The sequence below is a fragment of the Sphaerodactylus townsendi genome, linkage group LG05 (assembly GCF_021028975.2).
Source record: "Sphaerodactylus townsendi isolate TG3544 linkage group LG05, MPM_Stown_v2.3, whole genome shotgun sequence".
Classification (NCBI taxonomy): Eukaryota; Metazoa; Chordata; class Lepidosauria; order Squamata; family Sphaerodactylidae; genus Sphaerodactylus; species Sphaerodactylus townsendi.
Genome location: NC_059429.1, coordinates 84,057,142 through 84,078,910, shown reverse-complemented (window position 1 = coordinate 84,078,910; position 21,769 = coordinate 84,057,142). Strand labels below are relative to the sequence as shown.

Here is a 21,769-nt window from a genome sequence, read left to right as displayed (position 1 = left end):
TGCAACAACACTTCTCACTGGATCCCTTCCATCACTTGGGCATGGGTCCATGTCCTCCACCCTTGAGTTGTTTAGGAAGAAGCAGCAATGTGGAGCAAACAGCCATGAAATTAAAACGGGCGAACGAGAGGTCTGAACGAGTACACATTTGCAGACCAATTCTTGACTTGGTGGTACAAAGAGCATGCTGATAGGCGAACCTTTGCAGGGTTAGAATGGGTAGAAATCTCCTTCTCTGGGATGCCACGCCCGGTTTAGAAGCGGGTATCAGAACCGACAATTCCTCCTCCTTTTCCTCCCATGCCCCCACCCAGGAGGAGGGGCAGAGTCTGGCCCTGCCCCTTTCGAAAGTTAGCTTACTGTATATGCATTGCTGGCAGTGCAGCCGGGAGCTTGGAAGAAGCACGCAGGGGGCGGAGAGGGGAGGCAGCTTCGCTGGGCCCGGTGCCGCCGCCGCCGCCGCCGCTGCCGGGGGAGGGGGGGATCCAGCCTGCCGCCGGGCTGTGAAACCAGGCGAGTCTGCCTCCCGCTTGCCGATCCCCCGTCCCCCTTGCACTCCAGCATCCCCGGGCACATGGAACTGCTGTGCTGGGAGGGGGTGATCCGGGCGAAGCGGGATCCGCAGTTGTTAAGTGACCGGCGCGTCCTGCAGAATCTGCTCAGGCAGGAAGAGCGCTACAGCCCCAACGTCTCGTATTTCCAGTGCGTGCAGAAGGAAATCCAGCCTTACATGCGGAAGATGTTGGCTTTCTGGATGTTGGAGGTCTGTACAGGATCCCAGAGAATAGGGTCTCCCCCGCCTCCCGCTTCCTCTGAGCCCACCGGGCACGTTTTCTTTTCTGACGCCTGATCCTAAAGGTGCCGGGTTCACTTGGAAGTGAGTCTTAGTAAAAGTTACTTCCAAGCAAGCATGTTTAGCTTTGCACCCCAGCCGCTCCATGCTTACTCAGAAGTAAACCCCACTGAAAACTCTGAAATTGACACCCGAAGTAAGCATGTGACCTTCCTTTCGATTTGGTGGGGGATAAGATCAGTTGAAGGAGAGGGATTCTTTCGGAACCGGATGTTCAGGGGTGGGGTGGGGGTAACCCTTAAGGACTTTGTTCACTGCAAGAAATTGTGTTTAAGATGGTTTTTATGGCGGGGAGGTGCAAAACTGAATTATTCCAGAGAGCTTTTCTATGAAGGCACAAAATGATTCTTACTGTACAAAACGATTCATAAAGTTACTTGGGCAAATTGTTGGAGCTTGTGGTCTATGCTACTGTGTAGTTTGCTGTAAATTGGATGCTACTGTATAATCTTGCATCATTTAATATGTCGTACTAACCCTTACACTTTGCTTCAGTTCTGTTTTTTAGATTTCTGGTTGATTCTGTAACCCAAATCCTATTCCATTGTTTACGGAATGTTCCATCCTGTTGATTGCGTTGACTCACTCTGTAATCGGCCTTGAGTCCCCGTGAGAAAGTGAATAACATAAATAAAATAAACCATTTGAAAAATGGGAAACTTGTGAAAGATTCCAATGAGATCTATTCCTCTTCCAATATGTCCTTTCGATCGATGGGCCACTGAAAAGCACCCGGTTAGTGCTGTGCTGGGGGGGGGGGGGGCACCCTATTCAGTCTGTCATGAACCTTTCCCAGACAGCCGGTAGGGGCTCCACTCACCTGTGGCGCTCCAGATCACTGGACTGATGAATTTGTCGCAGTTAATTGCAACTTTTCAAACTAGACTGCCAGACTGAAGAAGAGGAGGAAAGGGAGAAAAAGACTGTTCCATTACAAAAATACCTTGACCGCATTGGCATGCAGTGTTTAAAATCCTTTCTTTAGCAAGGCAATCAGAGATACTGTGAATTAACATGGGAGTAGAGTAGGATTGCTTCTTTATTTTGGATGGACTTCTCTGCAGTTAACAGCTGCTTAGAAAGCCAAAATTTAACAGCAAAACTTAGCCCAACAAGTAGGTGTGTGTGTGTTTTATTTGCTGAATTTCTGCCTGTGGTAGCTAGGACACTCGTAGATGGATGTTTGGTCCAAACCAGCAGGGTTCTTCGATTTTTATACCTGTCAAGCAATCAGTGTGGTATAGCAGTTAGAGTTTGTACTAGGATGTGGGGCACCCACATTAAAATCCCCTGCTTCAGTGGGTGAATCATTTTCTTTCAGCCTAACCTACTCCACAGAGCTATGCGAGGATAAAATGGAGGAGGTGAGAACTATGTATGCTTCCCTGAGCTCCTTGGAGAAAGGGTAGGCTAGACATGTGCTAGCTAAATAAATCCAACAGGTTCTTCTCCTGTCAAGCAACCTGTGAAGCATACATTACAGTTTTTGCAAGACGAATATCTTAGGAATTCAAATAATTTTTTTCTTCTCCCCCTTTTTTAACAAGGTGTTCCAAAAAGTGTGCTTTTTTTTTTTTTTTTGGCTGGCTTGTAAATAGCCAGTTATCTATAGGAAGCAAGAGTCACCTCAATAATTCCATGCAGGGAAGCATTTATAAAGTGGAAAAGATTGGGTGGTTTTTTTTAAGTCTGACAATAGAAGTTATAAGTGGGCGGTTGGGTACTGAATTTTTTCTGGCCTGAAGAATTTACTTGCCTTGAAGTCAAAGATAATTTATTTAAATGTATATAAATTTCCAGCTAACCATTGAGATTGGTATTTAAAGAGCAAACTAAAGTATGTAGAAACAAATGTGTAAAAAAGAAAAAAAACATCTAATTGACACTTCCTAGGACATAAAAAGGTTTTGTGAAAAATATCAGTGAGCTTTGTTAAGTTGAAAAAAGCCTCAACATTTTACATACCATTTTACATACTAAACCATCACAATAACTTCAATATGGACAAAGTCTTGGGAACCCTGCCTAGTTAGTGGTTGGAATAGAGGACTTGATGTCAGAGTTTTTTTGATCCTGCAGATTGTTCTTGGTTAATTATGTCATCATTTGATAGCTTCCTCAATGCAAGCACCCTTCATTTCAGCGGAGTATGCTCTGAGGCCGGGTTTATGACGTTCTGCTTGTGAGGGGCGGGTGTGTGTGGAATTTTCAAAACCAGTTGCTAATTTCTGTGTTCTAAATCTGAAACATCTCTAGCTTGGGTTCTGTGAGTGCTGACCAGAATAAAATCTCTTCTGCTCTGAAGGAATAAATAAATTGGAACAAATAAGTTCAGCTGATGGTCAACGACTCTGGTGGCTGGAATGAATCTGCCTTATAGTGAGTCAGACAATTGATTATTCAAGGTCAGTATTGTCTTCTCTGACTGGCAGCATTTCTCCAGGATCTCAGGTAGAGATCTTTCACATCATCTGCTCCCTGATCCCTTTAACTGGAGACACTGGAGATTGAAGCTGGGACCTTTTATGTGCAAAGTGGGTACTCTACCACTGAGCCACAACCCACCCTATTTTATAAGCTGCCCATTCTACAAAAGAATACACTGTTTTCTTCTTCCTTCAAGAAAAGTGAAGAAGTAAAATGTAAAGTAATATATCTAAAGCATTGAAGGATTTACACCATCATCCCAAAATGTCTGTTTAACATGATAACTGCCTGACAGAAAATGCTGAGTCAATTCTTTCTTTTCTAAGGCTGTGTTAGTTCAGTGACTGAGTACATGCATTGGTTGGTCAATATATCTCTTCTGTAAAGAAAGAAATAACTATTTCCATTTTACCTGTGAGAAAGTGTAGCCAGGTTTGCTGAAAACCTGAGGCGGAGCAGAAATTTGTACCTAGATCCCAGTTTAAGTTCATAGGCACCTGCGTGCCTTGCTTCATTTTTAGAAAAGGGCAGTGCATTTTGATAATTAGTCTTTCTGAAACTTCTGTAAAGGCTGAAGCAAACATTTCCTGATTCATAAACTTCCTCTCTTTCTCTGGATTTTTTTAGGTTTGTGAAGAACAGAAGTGCGAAGAGGAAGTTTTCCCCTTGGCCATGAATTATGTGGATCGCTACCTGTCTTGTGTCCCCACTCGCAAAAACCACTTGCAGCTTTTGGGTGCTGTCTGTATGCTTCTGGCTTCCAAGCTGCGAGACACCATGCCTCTGACTGTGAAGAAACTCTGCATTTATACAGACAATTCTATCACACAGTGCCAAGTTTTGGTAAGCTCTTTCCCCCCCTCTTCCATTATGAAATACCTTCTCTAAGATTCCTTGGGAGCTGGATTTTGCAGAAGTAGCAAAATGTGATTTAAAGCTGAACTGCCACTGGTGAAGTTCAGTTACTAGACTGGAGCATAATCACCATTTCCAGTAGTAGCTCCATTTGTAAACCGAGTAAAATAAAGTACACGCATAAACTCATCAGGCATATCAGGGGTACTTTTCATTTATATCTTCCATAGCTGTTTTTCTCTGGGAACATGATGCTCTGTTTTTTCTCCATAGTGTTTGGCTGTATGCTATGATGCTTAGGCCATTTCTGCATGGCCACGCTGGGGGTTGCGTCGGCGTATACAACGCCGACACACACCCCTGGGACCCTTCGCACGAATGGTCCCGGTAGGGGCAGGGAAGACGGCGCAGTACTGCGCCATCGCCCGAACGATGTACCTTCCCTGAGACCTTCCGGCGCGTCGCCCAGGCCAGGGGACACGCCCCCCTGCCCTGCGCGACCGCTCTGGAAGGTCGCAGAGAAGGTAAGTCGTTCGGGAAAGGGGCTGATGGCACCTTCCAGCCGCTGCTGTTCGCATGGCAGCAGCTGGAAGCCACTGTTTCCAGAAAACCTTGCTCGGGAAGCTAGGTGGGGAACTGCGGCTTCGTGCCGCTGGGGGGGAGCCAGGGCGGCACTACTGCGATGCAGCTGCGCCCCCCATGCAAACAGCTCCCTAGGGATGGCATTTTTGCCATCCCTAAGGTGCTGTTATTGGTCCGTGCAGAAAGGGCCTTAGTCTGGTAGCATATAGTTCCTCTGGCATTTGCTCAACAGTTGTCAGACTAAGCACTAATTTAAAATGGCAACAGATGTGGGATGCTTTGGTAATAACCTTACATCAGTTTCATAGCCAATAAGCAATATAGTTACAGACTGTCAAATATTGTTTTAGATCATTTTTATTAGAAGTACTTTCAACCCATAAACATGAACACTAAAAATGCGCAACCATAATGAGATCAAATTATTCCACAACATGTATTTGCTAGTTTCTTTGCTTGAAGTGCTCATTGAATGTGGTGCTTCTTTTTTCGAGACTAAAAGGAAAAAAGTACCTCCAAGAGAGATATGCTGTCCCTTAATTGGCTTGCCATGATTTTACCTTTTGACTAAGTACCTTAACAAAGACTGTTCCTTTGGCTTAACCACTCACAGTGTCACAGCTCTCATTCAGGACCAGGGTCTTTAATTCTTATCACCTGAGTTGCACAGTTGCCATCCAGGTGCGAACTGCAGGGTAGGATGGTGCAGGAATGATGTGATGGGAGAGATGGGAAGGTCTGACTTGCATTGTTCCAATATTCTTTCAGTTTCAAATCTGGGAAATGGACTTTAAGTATACCCAGTTTCATTCATGCTGCTTTTCAGTGCAATTAGACAATAACCCTTTACTGGAGAGACACAAACCACACTGAGGAAGAAAAATTGTGTCATCCCTTTGAGGAATTTCTTCACTGTTGTCATCCTTCACAAGGAATCAACTATCATGTTGGCAGGTTTGATTGATTCTGCATCAAGATTCATGGTAATCTCAATTTCCCAGGAAAGGGGCTGACTGAAGCTACTACTATTCAAATATTTCCGGTTTCTGAATTTGCATATTTCTTGGAGAAAGGCATATTCCAATTGGTTGCTCATACTATTAAAGCAAACCTATTCACAGTTAGATACTGTCCAGTCATTTATAGTATCTAAGATCCTAATTTTAAACCTTTGGTCTTGTAAACGACAAGCTGTTTTCACTAGACAATTTAGAAAAGCAGTTGTGTAGTTAAGAATTTCTGTTTGGCTCTCTAGATATGAGTAGAGATATAAGCCAAATAATTTTAGCTGAAGAATAAATGCACAGAATTTTCCAAAAGCAAGAACTGGTAATCATTGGACAAAACAAGCTTAATGCCATGAAAAGAAAATGGGCATGCTGTTTGGTTGATATCTATATAGTCATATTTTTCACAATAATAAATACATTGTGTAGGCTATTATTTCATATTAATAAAATTCGACCTCAAAAGTCACATATTTTTGTTCCTAATTAATTATTTTATATACAAGTTTAGGCTTTAACTCAGCATGTTTCAAAGAAGATCAGGGTTCAGTTTACAGGACTTAAGAATATAGACTTTAATACATTTCTGATATTGGTAAAGGACTGTTAATATAACTGAAAGGGAGGGTTGTTGAGTTCAAATGTGAATTTTTTCCCCTTTTCTGGTGGAAAATGAAAAACAATATAGCACAAAAGTGAAATTAGAGAGAGTATAGCAAAGAATTTAGTGGTAAAGGTTTTTGGACAAATAGGTGAATTTCTGTCCATTTCTCCTCTCTTTTTGGCACATGCCAGGTGATGTTAGCTTTGCCTGAGCAAAAAGCAAAGATGGGTTTTGCTACATGTTTGTAAGGACCTGCATTTGGTGAAGGCAGTGATTGTTAATCTAGTCATTAAAGAACTTCCATTAGGCATAAAATAACCTCTATTTGCAGCCATTTTGGTTTGCTATAAATTCATCCTTCCTTTTTGGAGTTGCCATGTACACAATTTCTTCCTATGCAGGCCTTTGGCAGGTTGAAATCATTAACTCTGCACAGGTAATGACAGAGTATGACAATAACTGATAAGTGGACCTTTCTGTTCACAAGAATGTGCAAGGTTGGAAAATTTTATATGAAGGTTCCTCCCACTTGAATTTCGTGTTCACATTGGTCAATGTGCTAAGGGCGAATGCTTGTTTGTTTGGATCAGAGGAATCAAAATGTTGCAGATTTCAGACGTAAAGCTGAATATTTCTGCCCATTGAAGAGATATGGTGTGGCCAGTGGGTAGATTACTTAGTCATGCTAGGTGGTGGATCTTCTTCCACGCAAAATAATCTCAAAATCTCTGAGTAATTAATGCCCAGTGATGCTTGTGAGTGAGCAGTGCAAAATTTCCCCAGATTCTCCTTTTAAATCCACTCCCTTCGGCATGGATTTAAAGGGAGAATCTGAAGCCCCCAGTTTAAACATTGAAAGTGATGCTGTTTCAGGGTGGGGGATAATCCACCCTCAAACAGCATCACTTTCAATGTTGTTTTAATTGGGGACCCCAGATTCTCCCTTTAAGGTGGATTTAAAAGGAGAATCTGGGTTCCCTAGTTTAAACACCATTGAAAGTGATGCTGTTTGGGAGTGGATTCCAGCATCACAGCAACCGCCCATGGGGGGGGGGGGGGATGCAAAACTCAGATTTTGCACTGGGCTCCATTTTCCCTAGCTATGCCTCTACCCAGAGGGGAGGGCAAAAGGGACTGCTGGCTGCAAGCCCAGCTGGTGGGAGAGGCGGGCGGGGCAGGGGAGTCTGCCATCCCTGGCCTCGGAGAGCTGCTTTTATAAGCACTGAGGCCGGAGGCGGGGCTTGGGGAGGTGTGGTCATGCTCCCAGGAGTGGGTGAGAGTGTGGCCCCTCCACCCGAACCCACCCCATAAAAAAATCTATACCTACGTCCCTGCACTTGATCCTAGATTTGCACTTGAAACTGCTTCTGATCCTTCAGCAGAGAGCTGTTAGTTGCCAAGAGGAAAGGTGGGATGTAAAAATTTGAATAAATAAACTTCAGAATGATTCTTATTTCTCTTTGCTCTTGGAAGATCACCAGTACTAAGAAAGGTTAGTGTCTCCATTGGGAACACTGGATGGCATTTGCTTCTGGGACTGACAGTGTTAATGCTTCACTTACACAACCGCAGAGAGCTGCTACTTCCCTCCTGTGTGCTAATAATGTCCCATGCCTTTCTTCTTTCACAACTGGGCAGTGAGAGTGATCCAGGGAGAGGAAAGAGAAAGCATCTTCATCAAGGTTTGGACAATGGCTACATCCTGGCTACTTATCAGGATATAGCATCAAGGCACCTCCCTGCTGGCTCCTGGAAGGAAAGCTGCCTAACTTTCCCAGTGGGTCAGTTTCCTCCTTGCAGAAGAGGATGCTTGCTTGACACCCTCACAAAATCATGATGAAGTTATTCTTAGCAGAAGGAAATGATGCAACAAGGAATTTATCCACTTGAAGGAAGCTGGGTTTCCGTCCATGGGCATTATCTAAGCTGCTTTGCACTTTTCATTCAGCCAATTTGCTACATGCACATTTAGCTGCAAAAATAGTCAAAGAGAACATTGAATTTCAGCAGGTCACAAGGTCTGTAGCTTGATGGGATCTGCTTTCAGAGTTCATTCATTAACCATCTGGTCCATACAGTGATGGGGATTTTTGTTCTTTGAGTGTTCCAGACTGCTCAGTGGCTATTGGAGACACAGCCATTTCACCAGAATATTGCTGAAACAGAATATTCTCACATTTTTGGCTTTTTAGGTATCTCATAGGCATTTAGTGGTAGTTAATAAACAACCTTTAGTGTGAGGAACTAGTGCCCTGAGGTGATGCAACTAGGAACTACATTTGGCATGGTCCCCTTCTGTTAAAAGGATCCCTGAAAACTGAGAACTAACATAGTCATGAGAACTGGCATGTTCAAGGGAAAATTGCTTTTGGGGAGGATGCCCGTCATGTACTTACTTTCTGAAGCAAAGGAAGAAGGCCGTTTCCCTGATATTCCTTCTGAAAGTAATTGGGTGTAAGTGATTTCTGTATAGCCTTCACTTAACAAGACTTGTTGGGATTAGAGTGTCAGAGCAGGAGTTAGGAGACCCAGATTGAAATCACTACTCAACCATGAAGCCTATTGGCCTATCTTGGGCCACTTACGTTCTCTTTCAGCCTATTTCTCTGGGTTGCTGTGAGGACAAAATGTGTGTGTGTGGGGTGGGTGGGTGGTAAAATGTACAAGAGGGAGAGAGATCTTGGGGAAGGGTGTTGGCTCAGTAGCTGAGCTGATGCTTCTCAGAGTCCTGAAATCAGCCCTTGCAATTCGATTGAAAGAGCAGCGGATGTCCAGAAAGACCTCTTTTTGCTTCCGCTGGGAGAGTTACTCCCAATCAGAATAGTCCATATTGAGCTAAATAGACCAATTAAGACAGATTGATATGTAAATGGGTCATGTGAGGGCTCTTTTGTGTTTCTAAAGCATATGATGGGGAGTTCCAGGGTTCATAATGTTTTAGAAAGCTTCCAGTGACTTTACAATTGTAGGGAAGAGATGAATGGCATGTACACACCTTGATTCACTTCTCCTCTCTGCTTATCTCAAAAGAAAGGAAAACAGGATGAGTACACAAAGCTTGTTTGCATCCTAGCTTTTCTTCAGGAGAAGCAACAGCAGAAAGTTTGCTTTTGTTAGAATGTTATCCTAAATCCTCTGTGTTTCTTCAGAAGTGTCTTGAATCTTGCTGTGTTGTTGGTGATCAGTATTCAGTGTCTTTGAAAAAGGGCCATAATACTCTTTTCTTGTCTGCTAGGACTGGGAGGTTTTAGTCCTAGAAAAGCTAAAGTGGGACCTGTTGTCGGTGATAGCAAATGACTTCTTGGATCATATTCTCCAGCGGCTCTCACTTCCCCAGAATAAAGTGGACTTGGTGAAGAAACATGCACAAACTTTTGTTGCATTGTGTGCTACAGGTATAAACTGTGTTGTGATAGATAGCCATGGGGAGGGTGGAACAGTAGATGGATTGCAAAGCTTAAAAAACCCTGACCTCAGTTTTGATTCCAAGCCATACTCAGCAGAGTCTCAGATGCTCATTTTTCAAAGATTGAGAATCTTTCCCATTGAGATCCTTAGCTTCTGAGCTTTGATTTCCATGTCTGAAAGGTGCAAATTATAGTGTGATGGATATCTGAATACACTAAAAGATTCTGCACTGGTAGATGACATATACGTCATCATGAACAATAAAAAGGCCATACCCTTTCCCACCAAAAGATCTTGGGAAGATTTGTGGGTTAATCCACCACTTCTTTGACCTTATTTTTAGTTCAATGCTCCACGACAGTCCTAGTGCCTGTCTTGTTCTGGGAGGCAGCATGATCTTGCGCGTCGGGGTGAGTTCTCAGTCTGACATGCAGGATCGCTTCCCTCCCTCCCCCTTGCTTCCCCAGTCCAGCTGGGCTGGGGAAGCAAGGATCACCCCAGGAAGATCGCCCCCCAGGAGAGGACAACACAGGATTGTTTTCACCTGCAGAAACACACTTTCACTTCTGCCAAACAGCTACGACTGCACTTGATCGTTTGGTGGGAAGGGGTATAGTATTCCATATTAAAGAGAGGGACAATAAAGGTGTTCTGCTCAAAGAAGTGTCTACCATCTGGGTGCCATGACAGTCTTTTTCTGAAGTTAGTTATTTTGTGATAAGGATTTATCATTATCGGTCTTCAGTCAGTCTTTCCACACTTGAGACTCATCATTAATCATAGGCAGAAACAAGAAACCACTGAACTACAAGCACATGGCAGGCAGTCACATGACTTCATAACCATGTGACAGAATAAGGAGGAGCCACTGCCTGTGTTAGAGCAATCCTCTCAACTGCTGAGTGGTCTTACCTCATTGTTCTACTGCCTCCTTCAGCATTCGCAAACAGAGAGAGAGAAATGGCACGACACCTTTGCTCTCTCCACATACACAGCAGCAATAGATACTTTCATAACCGCAAAACAGTAGAACCAAGGATGTAGGTAAGGGCGGGTTCCCGGGTTTGTGGGGTTTTACACAGCAGCAATAGATACTTTCATAACCACAAAACAGTAGAACCAAGGATGTAGGTAAGGGCGGGTTCCCGGGTTTGTGGGGTTTTTTTGTATTTTTAAAGTGGGGTTTTTTGGTTTTTGGCCTGCAGGGGACGCAGTTTTTAGGCTAGCAGCACCAAAATTTCAGGGATTTTTTGGGAGATGCTCCCAATGATACCACCCAAGTGTGGTGAGGTTTGGTCCAGGAGTTATGGACTCCCAAAGGGAGTGACCCCATCCCCCATTGTTTCCAATGGGAGCTAATAGGAGATGGGGGCTACACCTTTGAAGGTCCATAACTTTGGACCCCCTGAACCAATCTTCACCAAACCTGGGTGGTATCACTGGGACAGTCTCCTAAATATACCGTGAAAGTTTGGTGCTGCTAGCTTAACAATTGCACCCCTGACAGCAGGCACTCCCCAAATATCTGCAGATTCTCCTTTTAAATCCACTCCCTTTGGCATGGATTTAAAGGGAGAATCTGAGGTCCCCATTTTAAACATTGAAAGTGATGCTGTTTCAGGGTGGAGGATAATCCACCCCCAAACAGCATCACTTTCAATGTTGTTTTAACTGGGGACCCCAGATTATCCCTTTAAGGTGGATTTAAAAGGAGAATCTGGGCTCCCTAGTTTAAACACCATTGAAAGTGATGCTGTTTGGGAGTGGATTCCAGCATCACAGCAGCCGCCCATGGGGGGGGGGAGAGCACAAAGCTCAGATTTTACACTGGGCTCCATTTTCCCTAGCTACGCCTCTGCCCGGAGCGGAGGGCAGAAGGCACTGCCAGCTGCCGGCTGGGAGCCCAGCCGGTAGGGGGTGCAGGGGGCAGGGGAGTCTGCCATCCCTGGCCTCGGAGAGCTGCTTTTATAAGCACTGAGGCCGGGGGCGGGGCTTGGGGAGGCGTGGTCACGCCCCAGGGGCGGGTGGGGGTGTAGCCCTGCCCCTGAACCCACCCCATTAAAAATCTATACCTACATCCCTGAGTAGAACCCACCTGAGGGGTCCAACCTATGGGTTGAAACTGCTATATTGGACTGAGAGAACCTTTAAATAACCACTTTAGAGTGCTGTTCCTCTCTATTCAAAGTGAGTGAGCTAATCTGGTTTAATAATATTGGCTTGGCATATAAGACTGCTCAAGTGCCATTGGCCATCCAAAGTAGGAATGGAACCACTCCTGAGTTTTCCTTGCATGCATGGAGTGGATTTTCACTTTCACTTACCAGCTCTCCAACTGCATTTATTGTACATGTGTGAGGGAAATGTACAATATCACCCACAAAGACCTGGTCTCCACATGCAGGAAAATTTGTGGCTGAATGCTGAGGAGGTGGAATATACTGCAGTATTTTAGACTGGCTGGTGAGTTTTAGTATTAAGTGCTCCTTTGTGTATAAAAAATAAAACCATTCCTATAAATAGAAAATTATTGGAGGGAAGAGGAGTTCTAGACCTGCATTTTGACTACTTTGCTAAGTTTATTTGCAAGGATTTTAAAATATATGGGAACATTTAAAAATATGATCACCAACCTGCCATCTAAAGTCCATTCAGCCATCTCATACTTCTGTGTAGATCGGGCCTAAAATGTGACGCTGTCACATGCATAGTCACATGGTTTTAATGATTTTAATGATTACAAGAACAGAATGAGGGCAGAATGAGGCAAGATACAAACATTTTTGATAGCTGGTAAAGTAGTTCCCTAACGTCTACCTAGTTGTTTTCCCTTCTCTTAGATCAGGGGTCTGCAACCTGCGGCTCTCCAGATGTTCATGTACTACAGTTCCCATCAGCCCTCAGGGGTGATCAGCCCCTGAGGGCTGATGGGAACTGTAGTTCATGAACATCTGGAGAGCCGCAGGTTGCAGACCCCTGTCTTAGATATACCTTAATTGGATGTAGTGGTAACTCGATGAGTATCTCTTTCCCTCTTTCTAACACTTTCTGTTTCTCTGAAATTTGCAGATTACAGTTTTGCGATGTATCCACCATCTATGATTGCCACAGGTAGTATCGGTGCAGCAGTCCATGGTCTCTCTGCTTCATCTGATTGTATTTCTGGCGAGGAGCTTACAGAACTGCTTTCTAGCTGTACTGGCACGGAGGTGGTGAGTATATGCTACAATGAAGCAAAGATTCAGAGTTGGGAAACAGTATTCTTTTAACATTTTGCTGCTGGGCTTCAGGCAAACTTGCTGCCCAAACAATGAGCACTCTTTCATTGATGAAGTGGCTAAAGATTCTATTTACAAGTAGCATGGCAGTTAACATGTCTTCACACAAAGCAGAACAGCGTAGAGAGACAGTCGCTCACATCTCTTGTGGCCAATTTGTTTATAGTGCAGTCTCAAGCAGAGTCATATTCTAAGCCCACTGATTTCAGTAAACTTGGAAGGGTGTAACTCTGCTTTCAGTTGCACTGCCAGAAGATCTTAACAGCCATAAAACATTTCTGGAAACACTTAAGCTAATTAAATGCTTGGGATGCTGGCATTTCAAGCTGTTCAGGCACATAAAAGAAACACATGAGAAAAACTCTTGATGGGGAAAGGGATCTCCTAACCTAGAAGGATACTACCGTATATACTCAAGTATAAGTGTATAAGTCGAGGCACCTAATTTTGCCTTGAAGAACTGGGAAACCTTATTGACTCGCGTATAAGTCGAGGGTGGGAAAGGTCCATGGGGAGGTGGGGCGCTAAGCAGGCAAAGGAGCCGCAGTTGGGGAAAAGGAGCGCCCCAGAAGCCTTTGGGAGGCTTTTTAAGGAGGGGTGAGGTGGATCTGGGGAGAGGGAATAAGCTAGGGGGCGTGGAGGGTGAACGGGATGGGAGGTGGTGGAGAAAAAGGCAGAGGAGATGAGGCACAGAAAGCAGCTGAAAGGAGGCGGCAGAGAAGAAGGCAGGAGACAGCGAAGCAGAGAAAGCAGTCACTAACTTACCCTTTTTTCCCTTTCCCCCTGCAGGCTGTAAGACTTGGTTTCAGAGAAGCTGCCTGTCAGGCAGCCTGTCTCTATGGTTTTCTTAAAAGGGCAATGCTCCAAAGGTTGCTTAAGCAATTTTTGGAGCATTGCCCTTTTAAGAAAACCACAGAGACAGGCTGCCCAACAGGCAGCTTCTCTGAAACCAAGCCTGAGTTGGCTGGGAAAGGAAAGGGTGAATGACTGAGGGGGCTGCCAGCCAGCAGGAGAGAGCGAAGCAGAAAACTAAGCACAGAAAGTGGCTGAAAGAGGGGCGGCAGAGAAGAAGGCAGAACAGAGTGAAGACAAGACAGGGGGAACACCACACAAGAATTACCGTTAAGTGGGACCCACGTATAAGTCAAGGAGGGCATTTTTCAGCCTAAAACAAAGGCTGAAAACCTCGACTTGCGTGCGAGTATATACGGTACTTCCAAGAATGGCTGCTTCTTTAAATAAACCAAGGCACTTTTTATCAGATTTGGGGGATGTACCTGACCACCTTTTGTAAGGCACAACAAGGCATAAGGAGACAAGCCCTGTTATATAATATCTTCTTCATTCATCTGGGAAGTCTACTTAATAATCTCTTTTCATTTTTGTGATGAATTTTCAGAAATAGTCTCCCTTCATTTCTCTGTGGTATTGAAGAGACAGACAGTTGGGAATAAAATCACATGTATGTTCAGTCACCTACTATTATACAAACCTGGGGCAGCTCCAGAAATTCCTGGATGACATATCTGTCCTTGACCCTTTCCAGTCAATCCTCCAGCCTGGCTATGAGACCGAGACCTCATTGGTAGCCCTCAAATATGATCTCATTTGTCAGTTGGATTGAGGCAGGTCAGCACTGCTGATGCTACTTGTCAGCAGTGTTCAATATGGTGGATCATGATCTGTTGGCCTCCCATTGCACTGCCCTGCACTCTCTCCCTCCACACATTGACACCATGCTGATGATCTATGACCACACATTGGCTTCCTGCCCGTCGCAAGACTTGTGCAATCTACGAAGATAAAGGAGCTCCGTACTGATGGAGTCTTCTGCTAGACTTCCTGGACTGATTCTCAAACCCGTGTTTATTTTTTTCTTCAAAGTCTCCTGAAAATCTGAGAGTCTTCTCTGGTTAGTGGAGGTAGTCTTAAGTCATTTGATAGTCTTTCTAAAGCCCAGCTACATTTTCCCAATGTACCATACAAGCTTATGGTCTGCCACTGAGGCCCAATAGTTGCACTCTGTACATGGCTTCCCCACTGATTGCATGCCAAATGCCCTAAATGTGTTTCTTCTTTTTTTCCCTCAGTATAAAGAGGCATTTGAGAAGGTTTATTCACCTGAATGGACAGGGTGCTAATTATTAGATTGGCCAAAGTAGGGAGGGGCTAAGGCAGTGCATCTGTTTTTGTGGTTCAGTGTCAGATTCCTGTCAAGGGCAAGGATGGAGTTCAGAGCGACTAATTGGGTTGACGTTTTATATATTGTGTTACCTGGCAAAAATCTGAAAGGCAGAGAAGGGCTCTGTGGAGTCTTACCTCGTTTGCACTGCCTGACAATTATGGAGCAGATAGATATCATTTCTCTCTTGCTCTCTCTCCTCTCTGGGTTTCCTTGGCTTTTTGCCCCAGGTCCTTTGAATTGCCTGCAGCCAGCTGCTCGCAAGCTGCTATCAGCTTGAGGCTGAATGCTGTTCCTGTGAACACAGTTGATTGAAGGCAGTGGGAAACAGGTGGAAGGTGGAGAGGATTACAGAAGGGAGAAAGCTGGCAAAGAGAAGATTAGATACACTTAGAATTGCCAAGGGCTGAAACCGTGAAGAGGCCACAGCCTACCCTAACATAGTCTTTCTAGTTTGCCTCGCTGACTGAATTTGCGTTCCCTGTCTATTTCTTTTAGGCCTCTTTCCTACTTTACTGATCTTGTGTGTGTTTGCTTGTGAACTGCAATTCAGAGGACAAACCAGCAGAGGTGGTATTTTTCTCCTGGCATCTCCTTTCCCAATCCTTCTACCATGCTTAATATGCTTCTGGGTCATGCTGTGACTTGGGCTGTTCATCCTGACTTGCGTTGGTTCTCTAAGGTTAAAAACTACATTATCCCATGTGTCCCAGTGTTCTCCATATGTTAAATAGAAGCTGATGGTTAATTACATAGTTGAGACATTGTCTCTTAAGACTGGACAATTTCAGGCGAGGACAGCAAGCTGTTAATGCTAGTAGAAATCCCAACCATCACCATACTGACTTTGCTGCAGGGTGGTATCAAGCTACTTAAGTTGCTGTGCATGAAGTCTAGCCTTGAACTTTGAAGGTTTGAGTGACTAAAAAGTTCATTATTTCTTTGGGATGATGGCTGTTGTGCAGGGTCCCATAAGTTTGATAGTAACCAAACTTGCTCTCAGTTACTTCATCTGCCGTACTAAACAAGCCTAGGTGAAGCTTGATAGTATTTTGAGTTGTGTAGACCTTTCTGTTTTGCTGCATTTCAGCTTTGTGTAATCTAGAGATCGTACCCTACATCTGCTTTATGCACTAGGGGCATAGAGGAACAACATTGGACTTTGAAGAGCTATGGACAATAATACAATAATATCTAACAACTTTGGCCTCTGTTCAACAAAGTCTGAAGTGTTCCTTCAGCTTAAACGGATCTTCTGCTGGAGTAGGAGGATAGAAGCCTTCCTGCTGCTGGGTGCCTATGTATGACAAAGTACATAATCCAGTCCCACATATGATATCATGAGACTTCAAGGACTTGTTCTAAAAATTCTAGTCTTTGTGGCTTCAGAAAATTGTGAAACTGGAGAGCTCTGCTTCTTGCTTAAAGCCTGTTTTTTTTCCTCAACTTCCCTCTTGCTACTAAAGGCTGGGACAGATTTTTTCCCCACCTACCTCCTGTAGAAATATGCAAGTTGAAGGAAACATATGCAAATATGTATGGTTTGTCCTGTGCATATCATTTAAATAGTTTCACCCAGAATGAGTTTCACCATTTTCTTGTTAGGGATGACAGGTGTGTATTCTTCCACAGAGGACTGTGAAGATGAATCATTTTAGATGTAAAGTGGTTAATGACAACAGTAGGTGTTATATCACATTACCCAATATATGATCCATGGAGTTACCCCATTTACTTTAGTGAAGTTTCTTTTGTACACAGCTCACTGGATACTTCCAGGAAGTGAGAATCCCAAAATGTGTCATTGAACTCATGTTCATTCAGTTTCATTGCTTATAGCAAGCAAAAGCAGTACTGGGCTTTGTATTCAGAGCACTAGTTTCTTACTCTCACATTAAAAGGTCAGGAGCAGCTTTCTGAATAGTGCTGGAGACTCCCTTGAAAAGTTCGGTTCACAGGAAAACAAGCTTGCAGTTATTGTGCAGAATCCTTGATTAATTCTTTTACATCCTTCATTTTATAGCTAGTGTTTTCCTTTCCTTCACCTGTGGTTGCAGTCTGGCCAAGAAGCATAGCATGGCCTTTGCTGAGTGCTTATTGCAACTGATGGAGGTTTTAGAGGCCAGAGGTACTTGAACCATCTTGGGGAAGGAGTGTTGGGTGTTGCTATTTTTACTTGCCACATCCTCTGTCAATTTCTAAGAACCATTTGTGGATTCTTTGTAAGATTGTGTATATGTAACAGAATCCTGTGAACAGAGCCAACCTCAAGGACTGTGTTGGGGATCCAGTCAGAACCCAGAGATTCTACAGTACCAAAGTGTCTATTCATTGCAAGGTGGAGCAAGATGGTGACCCTTGGCCTTTAGAGATGGAGATATATGAAGCCCTGGTGCCTGTTGGGTTCACCACCATGACTCACAGCAAAACTAGAGGAGGTTCCTCATAAAGATATGTCATTGCTATGTGCAAGTCCTCCCAGATTTAAGGTTAGGATTCTCTTGCACAAAGATCAATATGTTAGCAGTAATATCCTCAAGACAATTCAGTTACAGCTAGTTTATAATATTCCTCTGAGATTGCTTGGACTCCAATCTTATTTAGAAGAATTTAACTCTTTAGACCCCTATTATAATAAGAGGGAATGTTAAATCGTGCTGTATTCTGATCAAGGAATGTCTGAATGCTACTGTGTCCATTTCACTGCCCCTTGTCAAACGGATGCATCATGGAATCGGAATGTGATCAACTGAGTACTCCCTCACATTCTTTCCAAGCATCTTGGTGCAGCATCCTCACAAGACTCTTTGTTTCCCTTCACCCTGTAGACTATGTCAGTTTTTTAGTAAGAAAAAATAGTTATGTGTTAATTCAACAGGATAAAGTCATCCTGTTTCTTTTTTTTCATTCATCCAAATTTGGACTTTTGTAAGACACAGGAGTTATTTCTACCATCCTCCACCTGAGTGCCATACCCTTGACATATCCTGTACTCTTAAACTGTACATTCATCTCTTTACTTTAGATTTATTCCCTGCTATTCCCCTGGGCCACGGGTCTGAGGGTTGTTAGCATTTAAAATAATTCAATGAAAGCATATAAACACACACATCACAATGACAGAGGAGGGCCAGTAACAATTACTGGAGGGTATATCATATGCTTTCTGTGTTATATTTTGTTAAATGTTACGCTGAGCTAAAATGTAAAGAGGGTCTCTTGTACAAGCACCAAGTCATTACTGACCCTTGGGGTAACATATCACAATGTTTATTAGGCAGACTATGTTTACAGGGTGGTTTGCCATTGCCTTCCCTGATCTTCTATACTTTACACCCAGTAAGCTGGGCATTCATTTTACTGCCCTTGGAAGGATGGAACACTAAGAGTGGTGTAGTGGTTAAAAGCAGACAGTCTCTAATATGAAGAGCCAGGTTTGATTGTCCACTCCTCCACATGAGTGGTGGACCCTTATTGGGTGAAGCCTGGTAGGTGACCACAGTTGTTTTGGAACACTCTCAGCCCCACCTACCTCACAAGGTGTCTGTTGTGGGGAGAGGAACGCAAGGAGTTTGTAGGCTGCTTTGAGACTCCTTACAGGAGAGAAAGGTGGGATATAAATCCAAACCCCTCCTCTTCTGAGTAATCTTAAACTGACCTCTGTTGGGACTGAACTCAGGCTGTGAACAGAACTTGTGCTGCAGAACTGCATTTTACCACTCTGTGCCACGGGGCTTCTTATACTGAGTTAGCAGATATACAGCTAGAAGCAGGATGAGGCAGAAGAGCATTATGACACTGGGAATCCAATTTCCCTCTGACTGCCCCTCCTGCCATTCCTGGCAGTCCTCTGTTCTTCTGGAAGAGCATTTCAGACCAGCATTTTAGGCTGCAGCTGGAGGGGGGTTATGATAAAGTCTTATCCCATTTATGGAAATGGCTTCCATTAGCATATGTTTACTGTGGCAGAGCTGTTACATTCCATTGCACAGGTGAGAAAAGATCCAGTCAGAATGGGTGTGAAACTTCCCAGTTGCCAATGAATTTGGCCCAGTGAGATGAATAGAGGAACAATTATTTTGTGTGATAAGATTCCGCATTACATTCCTGTAAGATTATTACATTCTAGTCATATTACTATCTTTACTATCAGCCACTTAGAGTCTCTGCTGGAAGAAAGATTATTGACAAAACTAAATTTCAAAAATAAATTGGTTGCAAGAAGGAGATTGCTTCTTTGTTTGCTATAATCTTAGGTATTTTGAAGGCTGCCTTACTAAAAGGGTACTATTCATTTTAGACATGTATTCAAAGGAGTATACTACTTCAGGGACCAAACCAGTTGAGATGTGTTCCAGTGCTTTTTTTCAAATTAAATTTTCATGTTTTCCCAATTTGAAATAGCTTTGAGGAGCAGCATGGCTCCCATAGGATTCAGATTTAGAGAAACAGAGTCCGTATACTTGCACTACCTTAGACTAGTCTTTACTAGAACTAAAAACTTTGCCTTTCCTCAGCTGCATCCAAGTCCAAGATTAATACCACAGAAGTTGGGAACCTCACCTGATGTGATATTAAATCTAAGTGCCTCAGATAAAAGACTGAAAAACCAACTTGCCTTGCCACACTCTCTTTCCCAGGACTGCCTGAAAGCTTGCCAGGAGCAGATTGAGGCTGCCTTAGCAGAGAATCTGAAGCAGCCGTCCCAGCATCAACAGGAGTACCATTCTGATAAGAATTCAGTTTACCAAGACAGCCAAGAAGTCATCCTGACCAACACTCCTACAGATGTCACAGACATCAACCTGTGACCAACTCCTCCCAGCAAGCAGATCTTCACAGATGAGGCTTGAAACATTTTGCACACGATCAAGAAATACATGGGGAAATGAGTACGTATTCCCAAATAAAAGTGGCATTGTAGAGGGGTTTAGATAAATTAAGTGGGTCTCAAAAGGGAATTGTCATCTTGTGTCTAGGACTATCTTAGGCTCAGGGGTGGTTTCTGTGATGGGCAAGCCATACCTAAGCTTAGAAGGGCTTCATATTAGTTTCAGAAGTTCATCAGTTGGGTTTGCTTTGTTGGTGGGGTGCTGCTGATCACTGCCATTTTTGTCCCTGTAATTGCTGTGTGCCTGTTTTATGTACGTAAAGAAAACGCACTTTGTTATTGTTATGTTTGCCTTCCTTGAGGAAGTCTAACATTCACTTCATGCTTCCTTCCTCATGCTGCCATAAATGGCTACTATCAGGGACCAAACTGTCTAGGGGAGTGCTGGAATAGTTTGCCTGCGTTAGTGCCACAGAAGTCTCATTTTTCCTTTGCAGTTCATTAGTAGCACAACAAGCCCTCCAACTGCTGTTTTCAGAGAAAATTAGACATTTGGGGCTTCTTTTTTTTGGTTTTTCTGTAGGTGCTCATACAAAGTTGATAGCCATGTGAAAGCTTGCAGGTAGAAATTTCCTCTGTACTGAGACCGGAAGTGATTAGACTTTACTTGCTGCACATAGTTGCATTTAATCACTTTTACAAGATGCAGGAGTTGTTATTTATTGGACACTTTAGAAACCTGCTGAATGAGGGTTGGGGACTTGTTAAAATAGGTAGTCCTGGTCCATCATTTCTGATCATATCAAATACTGCCTAACGTCCTTCATAAATTCTGCTTCCATAATTATTTTGGGTTTCTTACTTGGGAATTAGTCAATTCAAGAATCTCTTAACATTCAGACTATATCCAACAAGTGCTGCTATATGTGTAAGTAAAAATTTCTATGACTTCTCTCCCTCTCTAATACACACCGATATTCACAAATAAAAATGAGTTACGTGCTACCAGGTGGGTGCATGATGGGAGCAAGAAGGCAAAATGAGTAATTTGCCTGCTGTTACAAGGGTTTTTTTACAGTTTACAATGTTATGAACTAGAGACTGCACTGGAGTTAAGAGCAATATTGTTGAGGAAAAAGGTGTTTTGTTTAAATGCTGCTTTTATAGTATATTACTTTAGGGAAGTATTTCATGAACTGCGAGTGTACTATAGAGATGGGAGCAAACGTTGCCTTTTGTATTCTTGTGGTATTTCACTCTAGCCTTCCAATAGGAACAGACACATATTGATGCTACTCAAGACACCACTGGAGACTGTCGCATTTGTCAAGGAGAGATTTTTCCATTGGGCTTAAGCCTGATTTGCCACAATTAAAGTGCCATCAGCATTTCTGATTAATGGAAAGTCTATCTGTACTTCATAGAAGTCTAGAGAGAAGGAGAAAAATGCATATTTTGGACACAGGTATATCTATATTAGAGCTTTAAATAAAGTGTGGTAATATGGTATTCACTGTAACCTGAACACCTGTTGGGGAAAAAAATCTTATTTTATGACATTGTAATAAAAGATTTTTAAAAGAATGGGAACATTCTGGCCTTTTCTGGCAGTGGGGATGTAGCATAAGAGAACCAAATGGATCTTGACCCTTTTTAAATAATAAAACCTGTTTGTTGTATAGTTTCTGTTCTGAGTGAAAGACAATAGCTATTTCTTACTGTTTTGCCCTCTAAGGAATTCA

At 43.3% G+C, this 21,769-nt stretch overlaps 1 protein-coding gene across 3 annotated transcripts; it reads left to right on the top strand.

Moving 5' to 3' along the window:
• The first annotated feature begins 382 nt into the window (after window positions 1-382).
• On the top strand, window positions 383-21,711 carry CCND3 (cyclin D3). 3 transcript variants are annotated; one of them, XM_048497362.1, is made up of 6 exons: window positions 667-763; window positions 1,349-1,588; window positions 3,908-4,123; window positions 9,564-9,723; window positions 12,806-12,948; window positions 19,837-21,711. In XM_048497362.1, the coding sequence occupies exons 2-6, from the start codon at window positions 1,529-1,531 to the stop codon at window positions 20,005-20,007; spliced, it is 750 nt and encodes a 249-aa protein (XP_048353319.1). In that variant the 5' UTR covers window positions 667-763; window positions 1,349-1,528; the 3' UTR covers window positions 20,008-21,711. The 3 variants fall into 3 exon arrangements, with proteins under 3 accessions (XP_048353318.1, XP_048353319.1, XP_048353320.1); XM_048497361.1 differs by lacking the exon at window positions 1,349-1,588 and having other exon boundaries at window positions 383-763; XM_048497363.1 differs by lacking the exon at window positions 1,349-1,588 and having other exon boundaries at window positions 760-877.
• Window positions 21,712-21,769: the final 58 nt, after the last annotated feature.

Coding starts and splice junctions, on each gene's coding strand:
- CCND3 (XM_048497361.1), top strand. CDS start 575: ATGGAACTGCTGTGCTGGGAGGGGGTGATCCGGGCGAAGCGGGATCCG. Junction 764..3,907: donor TGGCTTTCTGGATGTTGGAG/GTCTGTACAGGA, acceptor GGATTTTTTTAG/GTTTGTGAAGAACAGAAGTG. Junction 12,949..19,836: donor GCTGTACTGGCACGGAGGTG/GTGAGTATATGC, acceptor TCTCTTTCCCAG/GACTGCCTGAAAGCTTGCCA.